Source organism: Pituophis catenifer, unplaced genomic scaffold, assembly GCF_029215685.1.
Source record: "Pituophis catenifer annectens isolate HBS135680 unplaced genomic scaffold, rPitCat1.0.hap2 SCAF_6, whole genome shotgun sequence".
In the NCBI taxonomy this organism is placed as follows: domain Eukaryota; kingdom Metazoa; phylum Chordata; class Lepidosauria; order Squamata; family Colubridae; genus Pituophis; species Pituophis catenifer.
Genome location: NW_027256886.1, coordinates 6,953,657 through 6,978,389, shown reverse-complemented (window position 1 = coordinate 6,978,389; position 24,733 = coordinate 6,953,657). Strand labels below are relative to the sequence as shown.

The following is a 24,733-nucleotide window of genomic DNA, read 5'->3' as shown; positions in this document are numbered from 1 at the left end:
ATAAGCCACACGACAAAACTCTTTGATGATAAAGCTGGCAGCAACCTAGTAGCTAGCTGCCAATTCAGACTTTACTCACACAAAACAAAGATTAATCCAAATGCAGTCCGATAAAGCAGGCAAAGTCCAGTAAAGCAGAGATCATGGAGTATTTCCAGTTTTTGCTCATCACAAACTGAACCGGCCACCACACCCACATTTATACCCTGTCGGGTGTGGTCCAGTGACTCAGCTAATCTCTGGCACACCTTCCCCTCTGCTGTGCACGTTTCTCCCTGCGCCTCTGTCGAGGGTCCAGCCAGCACTTATCTTCCTCGTCGCTGTCCACCTGTGGCTGCGGGGATGTGCTTGGCTCTGAGCCTATCGTTTGGCCTTCGGTGTCCTCCGGAGGCATTGCCAGAGAGGAGGGTCCTGGAGAGGGAGGCCTTGCCAACTCCTCCCCCTCACTCTCAGAGTCTGCCTCTGTCGATAGCCCAGGCTCAGGCAACGGAGCCACAACAAATGTCATGACTTGGGACCATGATTGGCAGGTTCCATTAGGTCGTTAAGTCGAGGACTATCTACACAGACTTTGTTTTCCTGTGGCCTCTTGGTACACGTCGTGGCCCTCCATTATGTCTCTAACCTGTGGGCCCCTTGAAATCTCCTAGGACCCCAGGATACCATATGGTTTTTATCTGAGAAGTACTGGAGCAGTTGATTCATATAATCCTTCATTCCGTTGACCTTTCCCATGTTCCTGCTTCTTGCAGTTTATGTTCCCATTGTAATTCTTTCTTTGCAGCTTTTGGATTTGGGCGCTCTTGGCGCACACTCCTGTTGTGCTCCACTCAACCTTCCCAGGAAACCCTTCCCCACCGTAATCCTAGTCCATCCCTAGACAGGGTAAGTTGGCCAACTGACAAGAAAAGCAATGATCTGAAAAGGATCTATAAATATATTTGACTGAATGCATTCCCAACCAGGTCTGTGCATAAAACTCTGAAATAGGGATTCAACATTTTTATGTTCTTTTGGTAGACGGATATAAACTCATGAATGTGAAATGACATCGCTTAAACAAGAAAAGAAAAATAAAAGGAATGTTAGTAAGAGTTAACTCTATTAATATATTAATAAGAATTTGTTAACTAATCAATAATGTTAATTAATCAATTTGTTAATAAATATCTGCAGGAGGTCACCTGTCTGAACACACATCCCCCCTATTTTGTGAAACTTTTGCCAATCTTCCTTTGAGGGAGGGAGGGAGTTTCCTGTAACCAAGTCTTAGTGAACGAAATTGAACTAATCATATACAGGTAGTCCTTGACTTATAACAGTTCATTTACTGACTGTTACAAGTTACAACAGCACTGAAAAAAGTGACTTTTGACCATTTTTCACACTTATGACTATTGCAGCATCCCCATGATCATGTGATTCAGGAATGAAATCCAGCAGGTTCTGACAGGTTCTGGAGAACTGGTAGCGGAAATTTTGAGTAGTTCGGAGAACCGGCAAATACCACCTCTGGCTGGCCCCAGGGTGGGGTGGGAATGGAGATTTTGCAATATCCTTCCCCAAGGAGTGGGGTGGGAATAGAGATTTTGCAGTATCCTTCCCTTGCCATGCCCACCAAGCCATGGCCAAGCCATACCCACCAAGCCACACTACGCCCACCAAGCCATGCCCACAGAACCGGTAGTAAATAAAATTGGATTTCACCACGGATGTGATTTATATATTTGAATGCTTGACAACTGACTCACATTTATGATGGTTGCAGTGTCATGGGGCGATGCAATCATCTTTTGCGACCTTCTGACTAGCAAAATCAAGGGGGAAACCAGATTCACTTAACAACCATGTTATTAACTTAACAACTGCAGTGATTCACTTAACAAATGTGTGGCAAGAAAGGTCGTAAAATGGGGCAAAACTCACTTAGCAACATAAATTTTGGGCTCAGTTGTGGTCGTAAGTCCAGGACGATCGGTATTCTCCCTCCATCTCTCCACTACTGTAAATCCTTTGGATTAAAAAAACTTCTTTCTTGGATTCTGTAGAGACAACAATATGTTGAAATGCTTTTTTGTAATATCCAATAAGTCATCTAAGCCTCAGTATTCACAGAACATGCTTAGCCCTGTTAGTAAAAGCAACATTGGCTCCATTTGCAAAACACGCTAAGCTTGACTACAGTTCCTCTAAATTTATCTCTCTGTGTAGCTAGGGTGTTACTGTATGTGAAAACAGCCAGATTGATTAATTTATGCTTTGGTGCATTACGTCACCCCAGAAAATGGGTGAACTCAAAACCCAGGTTATTCACATCACACACTGAGTCACAAACCAGCCAGCGCCATTCCGCTTGGATCGTTGTGTGTCACTAACTCATAAAGTCAATTTCTAGTTCAAGGGATTGTGCAAACCTTGGATGAAGTATATGAACATTGTGTCTAATGCTTCAAATGAAATTAAATATATAATAATAGGGCTGGCCCTAGTTCCCAGAAGTTAAAAAAGACAGACTTAGGTAAGCAGCAATGCATATGTGTGAGGAGACTTGCCGCGTAAAATATTCTGGGTTTGTTCAATGACAAGAGTGCATGAAAGATCCCCCTTTTTTTCAAAAGGCTCAGATCTGCCAGAACAGGGGTCAGCAACCTGTGGCTCTCGAGCCGCATATGGCTCTTTCACCCCTCTGCTGCGGCTCCCCGTCACTCAAAATATGCATCACAACCGCCAATGTGAGACACCCACCGGCACATGATTTATTGAGCTTTTCAACCCTCTGGTAGGCCAACCATGGATAAATCCAAGAAAAGAAAAATTTCAGAAGAAAACAGAACATTTAATTCAACTACATATGCTAGTTTTGTGGCCGCTCAAGAAATAGTCAGGCATGGGAAGGGTTTTGTGGCTCCCGGTGTTTTCTTTTCTGTGGGAAATGGGTCCAAATGGCTCTTTGAATGTTTAAGGTTGCAGACCCCCGTACCAGAACATCATTCTCTCCATTCGGGTTTCCATCTAAGTTATGCTCGCCCCTGAATAAATGTTTTCAGCTTCTGCAACCTCTAAGTTTGAGGCACTTGTCACAGAGTGACGAGAGACCCTTTGAATGCGGAGAGTGGTAAGGACAGCCGAGAAGTTTACAGGAAGCTCACTTTCCATTATTCAGGATGATGCTTATAAGCGCTATGTGCTTAGAGCTCGAAGCATTATTAGAGACCCCACACACCCACTTTACAATCTGTTTATGTTGCTCCCCTCTGGGAGGAGATTTCAAAATATCTATAGCAGGACCATCAGATTCTGTAACAGCTTTGTTCCCTATGCCATCCATTTGGTAAACTCGCAAGATTCGTTTTTCTCGTCATGTACATGTATGCATCGAACTTGACTGCATTGTTTCTCTGTGCCATATAATAATATATGTGGGTATATGCATAATTATGTATTTATTCTGTCATGTTTATGTAGTGCATATTGGAGGTGGTGGCCCTTTTGAGTGCTGTATGCAATTAAATTTCATTTTAATGTATGTCGATTAGTGTACAATAAAGTCATTCCAAGTTTCTAAGTCTAAACGCTGCTTTGGGTGAATGAGGAGAGACAAACAGGCAGACGGAGGTCACAGCCACCACAGTGCTTGCACCAATACAAATCCCACCATCCATCTCCTTCCACCTATGACTGCATGACTGTAATTTTGTTGCTTGTATCCTTACGATTTGTATTGATATTGTTTCCTGAGTGCTTATTTGTACCTTATGACAGTGGTGGGATTCAAATCATTTAACAACTGGTTCTCTGCCCTAATGACCAGCTGGGTAGGTGTGGCTCGGTGGTCATGTGACCGTGTGGGCATGGCCAACTCAACGTCATTCACTTCGATGGGCGCTTTGGTTTCTGTAAGCAGGGCAATAAAGATTAGGCTAGAAACAACACCAGAATGTTTCCTTCCTGCCTTCCTTACAGGATTAGCCCTGTAAAGTGGAAAAAAAACAAAAGAAGATTTCTTCCAACAACCGGTTCTCCCGAATAGGTACGAACTGGCTGAATCCCACCACTGCCCTATGACTATCATTAAGTGTTGTACCTTCTGATTCTTAATGAACGTATCTTTTCTTTTATGTACACTGAGAGCGTATGCACTAAAACAAATTCCTTGTGTGTCCAATCACACTTGGCCAATGAAGAATTCTATTCTTATTCTGTTCTATTCTAAATCAGCTGTCCTTTTCCTGGATTTCAGATAAACCTTTCACTATTTCATAGGAAGTTGGAAACAATGAAGTTCCCGGCTCAGTTCAGCAGAACTGATAAAATCACTTGTCCTTCCTTAAAAATGTCCCTTGAAAGAAACTGTATTTTGAGGAAAATCAGTTCTTAGAGGTGATATGTTTACCCCTAACTTGGGGTGTCCTGCTTGCGGTATTTGAACTCCATTTCAAGAGTACTTATTTATTTACTGGTTGAATTTATATCCCAACCTTATTAGGTAGGTTGGGCTGCCAGGTTCACGCTTGAGGTCAAATAAGGACTTTAATGTTTAACTTCGGGTTAAAAGTCCAATCTTCACCTTTAGAAAACAATGATCTCACAAGTTATTTCCGCTCTAATAACCAGAATTCAAATATTTCTACAATACTACATGAGGCTTATGCCTCATGTGAATCCATGAATTCTCCCTTCTGACATTCAAATAAATGCGCCACCCTCATTCAGACATTCAACATCAACACGTAACTTAGAGGCCTTTTAGACGAATGAGTAGAACGCTCCGCCCACAAACAGGGGCGGGGCTTATTCTCTACTTCTTTCCCGTTTTCTTATTGGACACCCGAAGGGGAGAGAAGAACCGCTTGTATCCTAGCAACGGGAAATCAATCGCGCAGCCGCACCTGTACCAAGAGGAATTCGCTCGCGCACGCGCCTTGCTCCCTCTCTTTTTTTTCTCTAAGAGAAATGACGGCGGCGCTTCCTTCAGTTTGTTCTTTCTGTATTGCCCCGCCCCCCCTCCACCGATTCCGAGGTCCTCCAACCTCCCTCCCGCTTGCGCACAGACGCCTGCGCAGAACGGCCCCCTCGACTCTCCTTCCTCTCTCTCTCTCCTTTCCGTCCTCCCCCCCCACCGCGTCTCTCTCTCTCTCTCTCTCTCTCTCTCTCTCCCCGCCCGTCGCTTTTGTCGCTGGAGGATGACGTAGGCCTGCTGGGGCCGGTCGCCGCCGTGTAGGTTGTGGGAGCCTGACCCACGTGAGTCGTTGCTGAGGCGGTTGCCGGGTGCTGTCGCTCAGGGGAGAGTGGTGGTGAGGAGGGAGGGGGGACGGGAGCGGGGGAGGCCAAGCCCTACTCGGAGGCCGGGATGCGCCCAGCGACGAAGGTACGCGCCGGACTGGCAGCGGCGGGAGGGGGCGTGGTGATCCGGGGGCTCGCGCCACGCTTCCTGCGGGGGGGGGGTGTGAGTCACGGGTGGGCAGGGCCGGCTTTCGGCCTAGTGGACCCCCCCACACACACCCGTCCTCCGGCCGGAATCCTCTTAGGGGCGGGGGTTCCCGTGGGGAGGGGGGGTCTTCTGTACCCCTAACTTCGGAGGGGGGGGAGGGTGGCGAGAATGGGCGTCCATTGAGGGATGCAGGTGCCTCCCCGGGGCCGGGTGGGGGAGGGGAGGGGGGGGCTCCGCGCTCCCAAAGGGGCTCGATTCGGATCAGCCTCAGGCCCCTTTCTAATGAAATCTATCCCCCGTTCCGATGAACTCGATCAACCCGGGAGGCGCCACCGTTTCCTCGATTTTAAGCCTCCCCCCAAAAAAAACAAAAAAACCCGAGGGAACTTGAGGCAACCAAAACGAACATGGCTTCTTCCCCCCGCCCCCAGCAATCTCTCCCCTCTCTTTCCTCAATAGAATCCGAAGGTCCAGCCATTTAGAACCTGATCCGGAGGGGGGGGGGAGAGAAAAAAATAATTAAAATTAAAGTCCTAACGCTGGTTTATTGTGACTTCTGTTTATTGAGGATACTCGCTTGCCAAATAAAATCCCACCTGCAAAAAAAAAAACATTTTTTTTAAATGTTTTTCTCTGTGCTCTTAAATTGGTATGTTGTGGTAGCAAGAACTGATTGGAGCTCTGACACAAAACACATCTGGTTTAGCTCTGGCCTCCCTTTTTTTTTTTTTTTTTGCTTTAATTTATATGCCGCCCTTCTCCAGAAACTCAGGGCGACTTACAATGCGTTAAGCAATAGCTTTCATACTTTTGTATATTTATACAAAGTCAGCTTATTGCCCCCACAATCTGGGTCCTCATTTTACCTACCTTTGAAAGGATGGAAGGCTGAGTCAACCTTGAGCCTGGTGAGATTTGAACTTGCAGTAATTGCAAGCAGCAGATGTTAATAACAGTGCTTTAGTCCACTGTACTACAGGCTCTGTCCTTCTCCTTCAATAATATTACTTGAAGCAAAAAACAACAACAACACATATTTTTTCCTGTTAAATAACTTGGCAGTGGGAATGGAAATAACCCTTAGATTTATATACCGCTTCATAGTCCTTTTACAGCCTTTATGCACATCTCTTTTTATCCAGTGTTCTGCAGGAATTAAAAGGAACTATAGAAATGGACAGTGAAGGTTAAGAGCTCCAGAAAGTAATGACTGTATATGCAAGCCTGGGAGTGTTAGGGAAATTAAAAGAGATTGTGAATCCGTGTTGTCTGCTGAGATTTCTTTTCCCTATGGTGTGGAGAAGTTATAGTATGGAAAAGGGAGTGAAAATGATGATGTATCTAATTTCAGAAAGAAGATTCAGAGAACATGCTTATATAAAAGCATATTTTAAGTAAGGTAGCAGTAAAAGAAATGTTTCATCTTAAGATTTTCCAATGAAGAAAAATATCAGAATAGGAGGTAGTTATATATCTAAGAAAGCAGGGGTGTACATGAAGTACAACAGCTGCTTTAAAGATATACAGACAGGGCTGTATATCTTCTCCGAAGATCCTTATTAGAATTAAACCTGAAGGGAAGGGGGTACATATTCAGGCTGCAAATTGTACAGACCTAAGTTGCTGATGCCAAGCAGATTTTTTTTTTTACTTTATCTTTTCTGCTGAGAATTTTTTTCACAAGATGTCTGAAAAAGCTGTTTGGAAATACTTCTTGTATTTTTTTCAAGGGCAAGCACTTTATTCCTCTTGGCTGCAGGGGAAAATACAGAACTGTTTAAAGCACTTAGGTTCAATGTATTTTAGTATAGTTACATTCAAGGAGCTGCTAAGATCTAGATCCTGCCCTCATAATATTTGAGTTATTAAATAAAACTGATGATCAGGGTTGAAATTTAAATTAAATCAGACATTTAATTTATGGAACGTGCTTCCACAAGTTATGCTGACAGTTGCTAATGGGTGGATTTAAGGCGGATTAGACAACCTGTAAAATAATGCTGGTAGAAGCTCCTAGTCAGGAGAAATCCCTTTGTGTCTTGTTTGTGGTTCTCAAGAGACATCTGATAGATCACTATGGAAGGTGGTGACTGATGTTGATCTGCTGGTCTGATTCCACAGATTTTTACGCTGCTCAGAAAATGTCAAAAAAAGAGAGGCCATTTTCATATTTCAGGTGTTTTTACCGAATCCAGTGTGAAGAGGTAGAACTGATGTAATGGTCACTGGTGAATATGCATGCTTGTACTGATTATACTTAAGAAGCTGGATAAGAATAAATGGGTGAGTGTTACATTGGCAGCTTATGCTTACATGGAAACAAGCGTCTTGATTGTTAAATGGCTGCAGATGGGAGGGTAGAAAGCGTAAAGATTTTACATTATAAAATTTCGTTAGCCAAAGAACACAGCTATTTCGTAGGTGGAAGAATTAGATACGCTTAGGACCTGGCTTGTTGGACATTATTTTTAGGACAGTCTTTCCTCCACTCTTTATTATTTTCCTCTTGCATAAAGAAAAGTCTGGCCAGGAGAACCAGACAGGGACTTGCCAGACGCTGATCAGTTTTAAGTCTAAAAAATGGAGACTTTCAAGTTCATAGTGCATTAAGTCAGTGGCTCTCAACCTTTTTCTTCACCACAGACCCTCTTTAAGTAGCTTTTGTGGCCACGGACCGCCAAGACCTAATTCAAGATTTAAATCATAACATTTGGTTCAAGCCTTCACGAACCCCCAGTGATGACATCGCATCCGTGGACTACAGGTTGTGAACCATTGCATTTAGTTAAACAAAGAACTGCACCCTACTCTGTATGTTGAAAGTGGTATTGCAGGGAAGAGCACAATCCTGGTAAATGCACTGTGTACGGCTTGCCTTCATAATCTGTGGTCTGGCGTGTACCTACAAGTCAGATTTCTCTGACTTTGGGACAGTGTCTGTGTTGCAGCATATTTTAGGGTGTGACAACCTTATAATTTAGCAATTTTAAACAGGCTAGTATTTAACAGCTTCCCTGACAGCCATAGGCAATAGGGAAAGTGATGCAGGAGAGTATATGGAGTTCCAGGCTGATGAACGAGTTGGCTGGAAAAAAACAACAGATCCCTCCTCTGGTTCCTTTGCCATTTGCACAGGGAGAAATACTTCCTCTGCAACCAGCAGAGAAAGATCAAATATTCCACATCCTTCAGAGGCCAATGACTTCTTTGTGGACAAGTTAACATCTTGCAGGCTATAAATCTGTGATCTGATTTTTCAAGTTGAGTTTAGAATTTTGGTAGAAAGCCTTTCATATTAAAAAGAAAAAGTTTTGTGTGGAGTGGGAGACGGACCTGTGACATTGAGATGAGGGGGATAAGAAATCTGAAAGAGATGGATCCTAGTTTCTGCAAATTTTGAATGTGTAGCCTATTTATCACATTGCTGGGAAAACGGTGTGTTTCAAGGCCAGGATGGCTTGAATTTAGTTTTACAAGGCCGAGCTGGTGGAGAGTGAGCACTTTTTTTCCACAGAAAGTGATGTCATGAAATTATCCTCATTTACAATTGAGAACAATGAACTTAAAATGTGCAGTTCTCTCCTCTGCCAGTGTTATATTTTTGGAGGACAGAACAGAAGAAGGTTTTGAGTTGTGTGCAAACTTTTTGAAATGGTTTCGAACAATAACATCTCAGACTCTCAGATACTTTTCCTCATATCTGGGTAGATCAGACTTCTTCCAGTTGTGTTTTTCAGATGTGTTGACTTTAATTTCTGCTTACAGTGCAGCCTGAGCAGATTTGAAGGGCAACAAGTCAGAAAAGGGTTTTTGTAAACCGATATTCCAATTTGTTTTTGAAATGAGTTTGTTGTTTTTCTTCTGAATTTTAGAGCAGTTGTTTTCAGTGATGATCAGCTGGTCTAAAGTGGAAGAAAGCTGAGTATGGTCCATGTCTAGTCTTTTTTTTTTTTTTTTGGTACTGTTTTACCTCTCCAGAACATTGTGCTGCAATATTGTTTTACTATTTTTATATTTTTGTGATTATTATGCCGTCCCCTGTAGCAAAACTGCTTAGATAACTAGAGTTCCCCACATTTTCCAGTAGTTCCTCTGGCACTGAATAATTGCCCACTTCTGCTTGTGTTGCTTTTGTTACTTGCCAATTTGTGGTCAGTCAGTAACTGTTTACACAAGAATAAAATGTACAGTTTTCCAAAAATGTGCTGTTTAGCAGACAAAAATTTTCACCAAGAGATTACTAATAATTGACTTTTAAATATATAAAGCATGTGAAGCTATGTATAGTCTTCCGATATTTTGGACCTTTGAGAAAATAGCTTGACTTACAGCCAGGAAAATTTCTTAGAGTGAAACCTTGGTAAAGTCTGAGCAGAAAATGTTTCAGAATTTCTATTGTTTGCAGTTCCTTGGGGGGGAAAAAACCAAGTCAGTGCTATATATTATTTAATACGAAACATAAGCATTCTGAAACAAAAAATATTAGCATTCTCTGTGTGTAAATTTAAATTTAGGGATCTTCACATATTCATCTGATTAATTTATGTATTTAGGGATAGGGGCCACAAATCATTATTTCATTTCAGGTTAATTTTCTGTTGTCGACTTTGGTTAAAAAGATAGTAACAAAAATTTTATCAGTTTGCATGTTTGAAACCATTGCAGGTAGTCCTCAATTTACTGCCATTCATTTAGTGACCATTCAAAAGTCATAAAGTGGGGCATAATTCACTTAACTCATTTAGCAACAGAAACTTTGGGCTCAATTGTAGTAGTAAGTCGAGGGCTACGTATATGTGAAGTGGAATCAAATTTACAGCTAAAATCTTTCTTTTTAATGGCAAGGATATACAAAAAGCATACATTCAGAAAAATTGCCTATAAACTAACACAGTTATTTGTAAAATGAAGGGTTCACTCCGCATTTGAACAAAAGAGTTATTCCATCTTCACTTGAAGTATGTTCCAGAAAAATAAAGCTTGGGAAAAAAAATAGGTGTTTTGCTATTTTCATTGTGGAAATTTGAAATAGTCCCTTTGCTTCTTTGTTTTATAGCAGTGAGCCACAAACTAGGATGTGGTCTAGGCTAAGCACTACCACCACTACCACCTATAGAAAAATTGGGTAGGGGAGGTTTTTTTTCTTCCCTATTCTGAAACATTCCTATCTAACACTGGAAGAATAATTAAGCAACTTTTACAACCAATGTCTGTTTAAAGCATTCGTCAGAAAACAGATACCAAAGAAGCAACAGCAATAGACTCGTACAATACCTGCAACATAACAGCAAAAATATTTCTCTTGATGTTTCTTCCTGATGCACATGTTTGCACATTTTTCCAGTTATTCCTCCAAAGCTTAGTAAAGAGATAAACCTACATAATTTTCCGTATGGCACCTGTGAAGCTGAAAACCCAGTAATAGTGTTACTTAATTTTATTTTGCAAAATTTGTGGACCACCCACTCGAGATGTGCCAGTGGATAACGAAGCAAGGATAAATCAGAACACACTAATAATCAGAATGTTAAAAATGTGATACTCATATACTTAGCCAAGACAGGCACCCTCAAACAATTCAGGCTGAAGGCACATTTGAAGCCTACAATAATAAAAAGGAAGAAAAAGGAAAGGAGTAAGCAGAACTAAAATAATAGAATAAAATAAATCATGACAAAGGAACACAATGAAAATAATACCGTATTTATTTATATTACACCTTTATTATTTTTATAAAGAATACAAGGTGGTGAACATACTTTAATACTCATTCCTCCTCCTATTCTCTTCACAACAAACTCCTGTGAGGTGGGTTGGACTGAGAGAGAATGACTGGCCCAAAATTACCCAACCAGCTTTCAGGCCTAGAATAGGATTTATACTCAGTTTCTTGGTTCTTGGTGCCTTAACCTGCACATTTTACATTTAGAACATTCTAGAAAACAGAAAATGTTAGGGGCAGCAATACTGTGTTATAAACCGTGGACTTAACTTCCTTTAAATATGTGCAGTTTCTGTGTAGATTAAGACTAAAATACCATGTGGCAGCCTGCCTACTTTTGTTGCCCTAAAATAGAGCATGAGGAAGCAGCAAAGCGCGGCTTTTAAGTTCCCATTTTTCATGTTTCTATCCCTTTTGAATAGTGAACATTTGAGGTACTTTTGAGTTTTGTTCAATGAATATACATTCATTTAAAGCTCAGAACATATGGTTTTGGATTCGCACCTTGTTACAAATGATTTAAATATATATTTCAGTTACAATATTAATCCAGATTGGAGGAATAAGCATCACACATAATGGGGGAAAAAAAAACCCTTCATGATTTTTTACTGCTGAACAAACATGATTTTATATCCTGTTGAGTTTTGTATGTTCTGGATAGCGTTGCAATTTTGCAATCCTCCATTTTGGCTGGCTGCCTGTCTTTAGAGGAATTAAAAAGGAATATTTTTTTTTACTTATCAAGCATCTGACCTCCATAAATCTTTTAATTTTTGTAAACCAGTTCAGAAGGTTTCCTCAATGTACCGTATATACATACAGTATATTATGTAGGCACCTTTCTTTCTGTCCATCGATGTTTTTTCTTCATCGTCCCCCTTTTTTCCCCCCGAGATTCTTTTTTATTATTACTGCAAGGTGGGGTTGAAGGAGCTCTACACTGATTAGCTCTCAGTGGTAGAGATGACCTTGATAGGACAAAAACTGATTGCTTCGGTCACCTGCTGTAATAAAAGACCAGCTCACCTTTGTTCGGCTCCTACATTACATATCATCACAGTATCCGTATAGATGACTGTTTTACTGAGGTCTGAGAGTGATGCCTTCAAAGGATGCGATAGTTATACACAAATGGCAATGTTTGAGTCATGTTGGCCACAGTTATGAATGTAGTCTTCGGTGTAAATGGTGAAGTAGCTGGATTTTGAATTAGAACAGCTAGTTCAGTTTTTGGTACCCAATTAAAGGCTCTTAACAAGAATAATCCGAAATATCTGAAGGGCATTTGTGGGGGCTGGGAAGGAGTGTGAATGGATAGGGTAGAAGAGACAGCACCGAAGAAACAGATGATTAAAACTGTGTGGGAGTGAGATTGCAATAGGGTGATCATTTATAGAACAGATTTCAAATGTTCAAATCAAGGCTTTTCCCGTATGCCTTGAAATAGTCTCGAATTAGCTCAGTTCCCCACTTATTCCTGTAATAGGTTACTGTAAATACAACCATTGCCTGGATGCATAGTGGTTTGCCTAAGGATGCCTAGCAATTTTATGGCTGAGATACAGGTTGTCCTCGACTTACGACTACAATGGAGCCCAGAATTTCTGTTGTTAAGGGAAACATTTGTCAAGTGACCTTTGGTCCATTTTTTTGCCACCGTTGTTAAGTGAATCACTGCAGTTACATAAATTAGTAACACGGTTATTAAGGGAATCTGGCTTCTCCATTGATTTTGCTTGTCAAAAAGGTTGCAAAAGGGCATCACATCACCTTGGGACACAGCAACGGTCGTAAGTATGAACCAGTTGCCAAGCATTTGAATTTTGATTACAGGATCATGGGGATGCTGCAACGGTCGTAACTGTGAAAAACGGTCGTAAGTCACTTTTTTCAGTGCTGTTATAACTTTGAAGGGTCACTAAATGAACTGTTGTAAATCGAGGATTACCTGTATTTGAATTTGATATTTGGTCTCTTCTCCTTAACTATGTCCGTCTCAGGTTTTCCCTTGAAATATGTTGCCTCACTGGCCACACATTGTTAGGCACATAGTATAGAATAGGGTAGAAGTTTTTAAAGATAGTGTCAGGTTTTCAGGCTGTCTTCAAATAAATTGCATCTCAAAGTCTTTTTTGAAACAAACTTCCATTTTATTTAGCACGGCAACTTTTACACTGAGGTGCTGACCCAAAATCCCTCCTATTCCTTCCCCCACTCCTCTGCATTCATTGGCCCTCTTCCCAATCATTCACCCCTAACCTACTGCTCCAACTCAAAGAATTTCCCCCTTCCCATCCATTTCCTAGGGGACATTATCTCCAGCTAAAATAAGTAGGTGAAAGGCAACCATCCTGTTGCAGACACTTGCGTTCTCCTTCTCATGTCAGCACTAGGATAAATGCATCTTGACGTGCTGACAGATAGTTTAATATATTTGGATAAACATGAAGATGTAGATGAAGCCTTGAGGGCCAAGATAGTGAAAAGAAAATCATTGGAGGCAAAAGCCAGGGCTCCGGTGAAATTAGGGTGCAGTTGGGAATTGGCATGAAGCAGAGGAAGGGATTAGGTAGGGGTGTCAAACTCGATTTCATTGAGGGCCGCATCAGGATTGTGTTTGACCTCAGGGGGAGGGGGGGCATGGCCAGGGTGCGACCCTCCCGAGCTCCTTTTTCATTGGCAGAGGCGCTGCGGGCTGGTCCTTCATATTTCCAGGGTGGCTCCTCGAAATAGATCTAAGCACTCCGGATCCAGCCCACGGGCCTTGAATTTGACACCCTGGGTTAGGTCCTGTATTTCCTGTTTTCTACCAATAAGCAGCATGCAAGGCTGGTTGTGACCTATTTGTAGGTTTTAGCAATAGCGCTTAGACTCATATACAGCTTCGCAGTGCTTTACAGCCCTCTCAAAGCAATTTAGAGTCAGCATAGTTGCCCCCAGAGATCTGGGTCCTCATTTTACTGACCTCGGAAGGATGGAAGGCTGAGTCAACCTTGAGCTAGTCAGGATCAAACTCCTGGCTGTGGGCAGAGTTAGCCTGCAATACTGCATTCTACCCACTGTGCCACCACGACTCTTCTTTAGAAAGAACTTTAGAAAGAAAGTTATTGATACTGTAGGGTCTCTTTGTGACCCCACTTAGAAAAGATACATTTTTCTTTTAGGGAGCAAATTCTAAGCCATTACAGGTAGTCATCAACTTATAACAGCTTTGTTTAGTTGACAATTCAGTTACAACGGCAATGACCTATGACTGTTTTTCACGCACGATCCCCATGGTCATCTAATCAAAATTCAGATGCTTGGCAACTGCTTCATGTTTATGACGGTTGCATTGTCCAGGGGTCATGTGATCCCCTTTTGCGACCACCTGATAAGTCAATGGGGGGAAGCCAGATTCACTTAAAAACTGTGTAACTAACTTAACAATTGCGGTGATTACTTAACAAAAAGAGCCTTGGTGGCGCAGCAGACTAAAGTGCTGTTAAGTAGCACCAGCTGCCTGCAATTACTGCAAGTTCAAATCTCACCAGGCTCAAGGTTGACTCAGCCTTCCATCCTTTCGAGGTAGATAAAATGAGGACCCGGATTGTGGGGTCAATAAGCTGACTTTGTATAAAAAAGAACACCACTTTGGGGGGAGGGGGCGAAAGCCCTACTAAGCAGGTATATACAAAAGTATGAAGGCTATTGCTTAACACATTGTAAGCCGCCCTGAGTCTCTGAAGAAGGGCGGCATATAAATCGAACCAATAAATAAATAAACCGTGGTAAGAAAATTCATACAATGGAGCGAAGTTCACTTAATAAATGTCTCACTTAACCACAAAATTTTGGGCTCAGTTGTGGTTGTAAGTCACGGAGTAGCTCCCTACATTACCGGAGAATGGTAAATGAGACAACCTGCATGTATTCTGTGGTGTAATTCTGTCCCTCTTTTTCATTGCAGCTTCACTTTGGGATCATAATGCTGCAGAAAAATGAAAGAGCATAGTCAAAACTTGCAGTGGAGAAGTCTGTTGCTGGCCAATTGTCGAACATGGACTGCGGGACTTTGGGGGCCAAGGCCACGCTGCTTCCAGAGGAGGCGACAGCCTCTACTTAAAAGAAGGAAGCAAAACAATCGGACATCTTTCAATGCAAAACAAACTAAACCATACCGAAGGAGGCCTCTTCTGCACCAGAGAAGTTGGATTCCTGATGTGTTCTTCAATATAAATCTGCCAGTTGGATTTATTCAGAATTGCACATGTCCACAAAATAGATTCAAAACCCCTTTCTCCAGTTGTGGAAGACCCTGTTCAGGGTCTAGGGGGCTTCGCAGGACACCTTGCCAGAGTGAGCTGCTGGCTAAATACATTGGCTTAGGGGTTGACTCAAAGGTTTGTCAATACAAGCCATACAGCCCCAAGGCCAGCATTACTGGTTTGTCGCTTAAAAGGAACAGACTTGCTTCGAACGGGGGAGTCCGTAACAATGACCGAAAACAAAACGAAATCATAATTCTGAATAACTCTACGAGGAAATATTGTTGCCGAGGACTGAAGCACCATGGAACTTGCGGCCTCTTGATTGCCCGACGGCCTAAATTCAACCAGCGTACTTTAAAAAGATCCCGATTTATGATGCATAAAAAACTTTCTCTGGTTAAGTTTCGAATTAGCATTGCGAAATCTCTTCCCAAGCTTCGGAGAGGCAAAACGTGTAAGTTGAACAAAAGCAAGCTGAGTTGGGCGGCGAAAGTAACAAGAGATTGGCAAGAGGCTAAGCAGGCGGAGGCCTTCGCAGTGGACCGCGGGGCCTCGCTTCCTTTACGGAAATCCAAGCGTAACTCTCCTTGGGACCTGTTCTGCTTCTCAGATATGAACAGTAACATGCCAGGACCACTTATCGAGGAGAGTCAAACGTGTCGGCCTGATGCTTGCCTTACACAGGAGAGACTGTTTCATTGTAGGCAGCTCCATTACAAAAACCTGGCGCCCCGAGACCAAAATGGTATCGCGGAAACCTGCCTGCTTCCGGAGTTGCAGAAAAGTCCTCCTTCGGGGACGGAGGCCCTGCCCAGGGCGGACATGGGGGAGATGCCGTCCTTGGACAGCTGTCCCGAAGACATTTTCATCGTAACGGAAAAAGAAATCTCTGTTTCAGGGCACGACGAGGAAGAATCCAATCAGGTGATGGGTTCTGATGAGGTGGTCCTGGAGCCCTCCAAGTTGGATTTGGGTACAAGCGACGGTTGCACTAATGGACCTGTCATGGAGCCGGTCCAGAACGAAGACTGCCGTAGTCAGATGGAAGTGGAAGGGCCTATCAGCACGGACGTCTTTGGCACAGAGCTCTTAGATCACCTGTATTGTAAGAGCCCTCTGGACGAGCCTCTGAGAGGAGGAAGCACAGGACAGAAATCAGGGACTCCCAAAGGTGGCAAAAGGAGCAGTCAGAAAGTGTCTTGTGTCAATGATGAGCAATTGGCTGCCTGGCTCTGTGGTATTTGCCTATTTTTCCCCCCTCCTTACGTTATTGAGTATTTTGCTTGGTGTAGTTATTCTGGGTTGAGATTCAGATGCTGCCTGTAGAGCAGAGGGCAGTGGTGAAATTCTCCGAGTTCTTCTACCGGTTCGCTGCGCGTGCATGCACAGTGCGTGCTAAATGTGCGCTGTGCATGCATGCGCACAACGTACACTACTGCGCAGCGCTGAAAAAGGAGGCTTAAGGTAAGTAGAACAGTGAGGGGAACAGCTGTGCCGCATGATTTAAATACGCTAGAAAGCAGGATTTCCTGCGGCACAGCTGATCGTCGGAATCTGAACCGGTAGTATTTTTTTTACTACCAGTTCAGGCGAACCGGTAGCTTTTATTACTCCTGGTTCGGATGAACCGGTCCGAACCGGTAGCATTTCACCCTTAGCAGAGTCCCCAACTTTTCCGGGTGGGGAAGGAAGGGATGGTTTTGTCGGAGGAGCAGGTGAATGCACGCGCCTGCGCGTGAATCGTGATTACAAGGGCACTGCAAAAAGTGATTTACAATCGGTCCTCACACTTAGGACGCTGGCTGCAACTGGTATACATTTATGATGCTTGCACCATCCCTTGTGATCAGAACATGAAGCTTTGCAAGCAGCTGCTTATAACCCAATTAATGATACACACACAGCTCCTTTCAGCGTAGAAATATTAAATGGAATTCAAGGTTTAACAATATTTCCATTTTAAACGACAAGCAAATCGTACCGATGACTATCTGCAATACGGAGAATGAAAGACCGTTTTTGAAATTTATAAGGCTTTTAGTGTAGAGGTTTTACAACATACTGCTGCACAGAAGGATGTATTTGCTGACCTTGTGATTAAAAAAAAACGTTATTTGAGTGTCGATGACTAAATTCTGCTGTAGTCTTAGGTGGCCTGTAAAAATAAGCTCAGGTCTTGCTGGGAAAATGTGACTTTGGTGTTGGCATTCAACAACTTTTATGTAGTATTCTGCATTCATTTTTTATACAGGTAGTCCTCGACTTACAACAGTTTGTTTAGTGACCGTTCAAAGTGACAACGGCACTGAAAAAATGTGACTTTACCGCCGTTTTTTTTCAAAGTTGCAACCTTTGCAGCATCCCCGTGATCATGTGATCAAAATTCAGATGCTTGACAACTGGCTCATATTTATGACCGTTGCTGTGTCTCTGGGTCATATCATCCCCTTTTGCGAAGACCTGACAAGCAAAGTCAATGGGGCAGCCAGATTCACTTAACAACCGGGTTACTAACTGAACAACTGCAGTGATTCACTTAACAACTGGCAAGAAAGGTGGTAAAATCGGGCGAAACTCACTTAACAAATGTCTCGCCCAACAACAAAGATTTTGGGCTCAATTCTGGTCGTAAGTCAAGGACTACCTGTGCAACCATTACTACACTTTGCTTTGGAGCATTGCTCTGAATAGTTGCCAAGTTCTACAATTCAGCCGTTTTCATGGAATTCATAATTCTGACTTAATATTTCCACATTATTTCCATATTCTTTATTTACTACACCATTTATGCACTGATGTCTTCCATCTGACTCCAGGCAGCTCACAAGGCTGCAACATCATCAAAGCAGAATGTAAACAATAAAAACCATCTGAAAGCTAATATAATGAAAACAATTTCAAATGCAGTTATAATAAATCACAGCTAAACCAATCTCTGTTACTCTCCTGTAGGTTACATGAGAAGTGACGACAACCCTAATTGTAAGAAATACAGGAACTGGTCTTTGCTTTTTATTGGAAGATACTGGGCCAGCATTGATATAGGTGGTCCTCGACTTACGACCACAGTGGAGCCCAAAATTTCCATTGCTAAGCGAGACATTTGTTAAGTGATTTTTACCCCATTTTGCAACCTTTCTCGTCAGAATTGTTAAGTCGAATCACTCTAGTTAAGTTAGTAAAATGGTTGTTAATTGAATCTGGATTCCTCGTTGACTTTGCTTGTCAGAAGGCTGCAAAAGGCTCATATTTATGACACTTGCAACTGTCATAAATATGAGCCTGTTGCCAGATGGCCAAATTTTGGTCACGTAACCATGGGGATGCTGCAATGATCATAAGTGTGAAAAATGGTTATAGGTCACTTTTTTCAGTGCTGTTTTAACTTTGGTTACTAAACAAATGGTTGTAAGTCCAGTCCCGTGGGTGATTCAAGATGCATATTTAGATTTTGCTGGTACAAATATCCTCGACTTAGAACCATTCATTTGACAGCCATTCAAAGTTACCCTGTTTCCCCCCAAATAAGACATCCCCTGATAATAAGCCCAATCGGGCTTTTGAGCGCATGGCAATAAGGCCAAGCGCTTATTTCAGGGTTCAAAAAAATATAAGACAGGGTCTTATTTTTGGGGAAACATGGTACAAGAGTGATGTAAAAGTGATTTACAACCAGTCCTCACACTTACGACGCTTGCTGCAACCGGCGTATATTTATGATGGTTGCAGCATCCTAGGGTCACGTGATGGCCATTTGTGACATTCCCAGCCAGCTTCCAGCAAGCAAAGTCGGTGGGGGAAGCCAGATTCACTTAACGACTGTGTGATTCACTGAACAACGGCAGTGATTTGCTGAATTGTGGCAAAAGGGTTGGGACAAGTCACTTAACACCTACATTGCTCAACAGTGGAAATGGTTCCAATCACAGTTGTTAAAATGAGGGTTACCTGTATACGAACTTAGATTGACGGCGAAAAGAGCGTATTATAACCTATGAAGCAAGAGGTATTCAAGATCTGACAATTCAGGTTACCATTTCATTGCAAAAAAAAAAAAAAAGGTAGAAATTGTAGGGAATATTTAATTCTGTCTCCTGCTTGTTCCCTTCCATTGAGTCTCTTTGTTTGCAGACATATTAGAGTAAAGCAGAGAGGTCTGTAAATTGCCAGTGGATTTCAATAAGTCTAGGAGCACCCCTACTGGTAACCAATCTAGTTTAGTCTTTTTTTTTTTAGATTGTTTTACTTTAATTAAAATTGAGAACTTAGCAGGCTGCCAACAAAGCATGATTTAATGTCCAGTAATGGACATTACTGGACAACCAGATGACTGCACCTTCTGCTTCCACTTTCAAGATTCTAGATGCTTTCTGGGTTAAAAAGAGAGGGGAGAAGTTACAATGGAGTGCTTTGTTTCCTGGTTTGCCTATTTCCCTTTAAAAGGAAAAAAGCCAAAGCTTGTTTAGCGCCATGATAGCATTAGAAAACAGTGCCACTAATTTGCCTTCCTGTCAGGGAATATTTTCTGTTTGCCATGCTTATTGTGGCAGTTGTCCCAAAGGTGCTTTCTTTCAAAAGGCAACTGGATTTTCTTTGTTTTTCCTTGAAGACGTTTTGCTTCTCATCCAAGAAGCTTCTTCAGTTCTGACTGAATGGCGGAGAATGGAAGGATTTATATTCCTTGCAGTCATCTGGTTGTTAGTCCTCTTTCTGAGAATTGTTGAGGCCACTTGGGGGGGGGGGGGGCTGATCTGTGCCCTCCAGAGTCACCTGAAACCTATAGTCCAGGGGTGTCAAACTCAATTTCATTGAGGGTCGCATCAGGGTTGTGTTTGACCTTCGGGGGCCAGGGTGGACGTGGCCAGCTTGACCACTCATGTCGGCGCCTGTGGCGGCCTGAGTGCTCTGCCAGTGAAAACGGTCTCCCAAGCTGTGTTTTCAGCTGCCAGGGCCTCCTGCAACCCTCTACCAGTGAAAACGGAATACGCAGCCCTCCCAAGCTCCATTTTAGCTGGCAGAAGCACCTTTACTGTTTCCAGGACAGCCCTGCGGGCCAGATCTAAGTACCCCGCGGGCCGAATCTGACCCCCAGGCCCCGAGTTTGACACCCCTGCTATAGTCTGTTGTGGCAGAGTTTTTGTGGAAGCTCTTAATAACCTTAAATTCCGAGGAAGTTTGGCAGCTTAGTAAAATCGGAGTCCCTGCAGTAAGTAGGCAGGTGGATGAGTTGGAACAATAAATTTCAAAACTGATCAGATATGCGTTTGTCCAATTCCATCTTTAAAACACAATGAAACCCTGTATTGCATTTTATGGGAGAGAAGTTGATTCCCATTTTAATGAGAATTTTCAGAATGTGAATCCAAGTAGAGCTATTTGGCATTTGCAGTTCTCACAGTTTTTAGTAATATATGTATTACTGTGCAAACATTAATATGCAAAAGGTGGAGAGAGAGAGAGAGAGACCTAGAAGACATATACGAAGTAGAACTATGTGCAGAAATGAATACGTTAGCAAAAATAACTTGAGATAAAAACGTATATAGTGGGAGAAACGGATGTTAAAATGCATTTATTCTTCCATGAATATAGAAACATAAAACTTCATTCTTAAAAGGCAGGCTGAATGTGGAACCAATTCAGTATGGATTTAAGATGGGGAAATTGATTTATATTTGCCCGTCTAAATCTGACTAAATTATGCACGCGTGCTTTTGAAATGCTTATTGTGGTCTTAATGTGTTCATGTCTGCTTCAAAGTCTTTAAGTGGCTGCAGTTGGATTTGTGGATGTAACAAATCAACAAGGAAGCCACAAAATCAACTTAAGATAAATTGCTGAATATAGTAGTGGATGATGACGCCCTGAGCTTCTAGTATTTCATGAGTTCCAGAGATAGAAATGGTGGAAAGTAAATTTATCATTGATATAATGAATGAATTTGATAATTTAATAATGAAAAGGCAAACAAGGTTTTTGCTAGAGATTGGTGAATGAATCTGGAATGAATCTGGTGAATGAATCAAGATTGCGTCTTGATTATCATCAATTTGAGTTGAGAGCAATTTACCCATATAAAACCAGTTAAAAATACTATGTGAACATCAAATACTCAGATAGGTTTTGCATGCTTCTCTCTTTCCTTTGTTTGTTTCACATTTATATTTTTTTATAAATAACTCAAGGCGGTGAACATACCTAATACTCCTTCTGCCTCCTATTTACCCCACAACAACAACCCTGTGAGGTCCTGAGAGAAAGTAAATGCCCAAAGGTACTCAGCTGTGGCTTTCATGCCTAAGGCGGAACTAGAACTCATAGTCTCCTGCTGATTGGCCGAAAATCACTCAGCTGGCTTTCATGCCTAAGGAGGGACTAGAACTCATAGTCTCTTGCTGATTGGCCCAAAATCACTCAGCTGGCTTTCATGCCTAAAGTGGGACTAGAACTCATAGTCTCTTGCTGATTGGCCCAAAGTCACTCAGCTGGCTTTCATGCCTAAGGAGGGACTAGAACTCATAGTCTCTTGCTGATTGGCCCAAAATCACTCAGCTGGCTTTCATGCCTAAAGTGGGACTAGAACTCATAGTCTCTTGCTGATTGGCCCAAAGTCACTCAGCTGGCTTTCATGCCTAAGGAGGGACTAGAACTCATAGTCTCTTGCTGATTGGCCCAAAATCACTCAGCTGGCTTTCATGCCTAAGGCAGGACTAGAACTCATAGTCTCTTGCTGATTGGCCCAAAATCACTCAGCTGGCTTTCATGCCTAAGGTGGGACTAGAACTCATAGTCTCCTGCTGATTGGCCCAAAATCGCTTTCGTACTTAAGGTGGGACTAGAACTCAGTCTCCAGTTTCTAGCCTGTTGCCATAACAACCTAACCTTAACCACTAGAGGCCAAATTGGCTTTTTACAGTACAATGAGCATTTCAAAAGAGGCAATTGGAGTGATTGGATCAATTACTTTATAATTGAAGACCAATAATCCAAGGTATCTGCTTCCTTATCATAATATATGCCCCACCCATCCCTTATTAATGGAACACATCAGGGTGAAATCTACTTACCTTCCCTACCGGTTCGGAAGTCCGCGTGCCACGCACGTGTGCTCGCTTCACTTGCGCGCTTGCCATCATCAGGTCCGATTGTAGACCCTCTGCGCATGCGTAAAGCCTTCTGCACATGCATAGAGGGTCAAAAACAGGTTAAAACAGGTTAAAACCAGGAAGTAACGACGTCCGGGCAGGTTGGCGGAGCCTCGCGCTGCTGCCGCTACCGCTTCGCCGAACCACATACAGCCACCATTACTGGTTTGCTGAACCACATGCTGCCACTGCTACCAGTTCGTTGAACCACACGCTGCTGCCACTACCGGTTTTCCTGAACCGGAGCAAACCAGTAGCGTTTCACCCTTGGAGCACATGGAAAAACAGTTTGTTTCATTTCATTATTGAGAAGAAAGATGTTTTTTTTTGTTCCAGATGTCCTAGAATAGATGATGCTTGTTGAACCTCTTGTTATCTGTCTAGAAATGCTCCCCATCCTAGATTTAAATGAACAGGCTCTGTAACTGTATCATCTTCCCCCATTTAATCTGACTGAGACCATAGTACTAGATGGCCTTAGTGTAGTGTTTCTCAACCTTGGAAGCTTGAAGATGGGTGGACTTCAACTCCCAGAATCCCCCAGCCAGCGCTGCTGGCTGGGGGATTCTGGGAATTGAAGTCCACCCATCTTCAAGCTACCAAGGTTGAGAAACACTGCCTTAGTGGTATTGCTAAAAATATCTAGTCTTTCTTTGGATCAGTAGATTCTGGCTGTTTGGATCAAGCCTATTTTCTTCTGAATCTGTCCGGACTGCGGCTCTGAGTCATTACAGCAAGCATGTCGAAAGCCAACTTTCTGTCTAGGAATTGGGGTTTTTATTTATTCTAACCCAGCTTGAGAAATAAAGCTGCCTCTTTTCCGATTCTCGCTGTCCGGAAGTAAGCATGAAGTTACTGGATTTAATGAGAAACGACTTGGTTTGTTCACATTATTATTTGAAACTATATTTCTGGGATCCTAGGTCTACTTCCAGTATAGGCGGTCCTTGACGTATAACCACAATTGAGCCAAGCGTTTCTGTTGCTAGACGAGACAGTAGTTAAGTGAGTTTTGCTCCATTTTACAACCTTTCTTATCCCTGCAATTGTTAAGTTAGTAACACGGTTGTTAAGTGAATCTGGCTTCCCCATTGACTTTGCTTGTCAGAAAGTCACAAAAGGATATGACACTGGGACACTGCGACCGTCATAAATACGTGCCAGTTGCCAAGTGTCTGAATTTTGATTGCATGACTATGGAGTTGCTGCAACCGTTGTAAAGTGAATAATGGTCATAAGTCACTTTTTTCAGGGCCATTATAACTTTGAACGGTCAAATGGCTTACAAATGAACCGTTGTAAGCCGAGAACTACCTGTAGTGTCTTTGACCAGCAACATTCATCAGTTAACCTTGCGGGTTAATTTTGTGCTGTATTTTCTAGACGAAAAAGTGGTTTATTGAAACTTGTCTGTGGAAATAGATTAGCCAGCTCTTTTGTAATTAATTCTGCAACTTTTTAATATACCAATCTTTTCCTTGAAGGATTCTTAGATGAAGTAATAAAGAAGTACGGCAGCTTAGTTCCGCTTTGTGAAAAAGACGTTATGGGAAGATTAAAGGAAGTCTTTAATGAAGATTTTTCTCATCGGTTAGTAGCTCTCTATAATTTTCTGCTTTGCTCATTCTTGCTCATTCCAGATTCCATGTTTATGGATTTATGTACCTGTATCTCACAAGTACTGGGATTATTTAACATCGGCTGTTTTAATTCTGTTGCAGAAAGCCATTTATTACTAAAGAAATCATGAAGTATCAGACCAGGCATCCAAAATCTCCCACTTGTAATTTCCGGGTCTTTTATAATAAGCACATGCTGGATATGGATGATTTGACAACGCTAGATGGCCAGAACTGGCTAAATGACCAGGTAAGACTCTGCTGTAAATATCCACCAAGATGTATCTGCTTGAAATGATGTTTGTTGACAACCAGTGTCGTTGCATGGAATGTTGGCTTCTTTGGAAAACGTCCTAAGAAGCACCAAGCAATGATGGAGGGGAGCATGTCGGTGGATTTGTAGCTTGTTGCTGACAGTGCCTGGATGTTAACCATTCAGTGAAAGAGGCCAAATGTTCAAAATGTTGTGCTCACTTATCCAGAAAGGTTCAGAGTCTCTGATTTGTAGGGATTAGAAGATGTGTAAGAAAGAATTGCCAGTGTTACAGAACAGAGGCCTTTCT

At 42.3% G+C, this 24,733-nt stretch overlaps 1 protein-coding gene across 4 annotated transcripts in view; it reads left to right on the top strand.

Annotated features, from left to right (window-relative positions):
• The first annotated feature begins 5,167 nt into the window (after positions 1-5,167).
• The window catches only part of SENP5 (SUMO specific peptidase 5), a 47,139-nt gene continuing 27,573 nt past the window's right edge, over positions 5,168-24,733 (top strand). For 3 of the 4 annotated variants that reach the window (XM_070944967.1, XM_070944965.1, XM_070944968.1), the window contains exons 1-4: positions 5,315-5,368; positions 15,106-16,643; positions 24,036-24,141; positions 24,273-24,420. In XM_070944967.1, the coding sequence (XP_070801068.1) occupies positions 15,137-16,643; positions 24,036-24,141; positions 24,273-24,420 (1,761 nt within the window). In that variant the 5' untranslated portion in view covers positions 5,315-5,368; positions 15,106-15,136. Of the gene's footprint in view, positions 5,242-5,314; positions 5,369-15,105; positions 16,644-24,035; positions 24,142-24,272; positions 24,421-24,733 lie in introns of those variants that run through there. The other variant, XM_070944966.1, reaches the window with a different exon arrangement.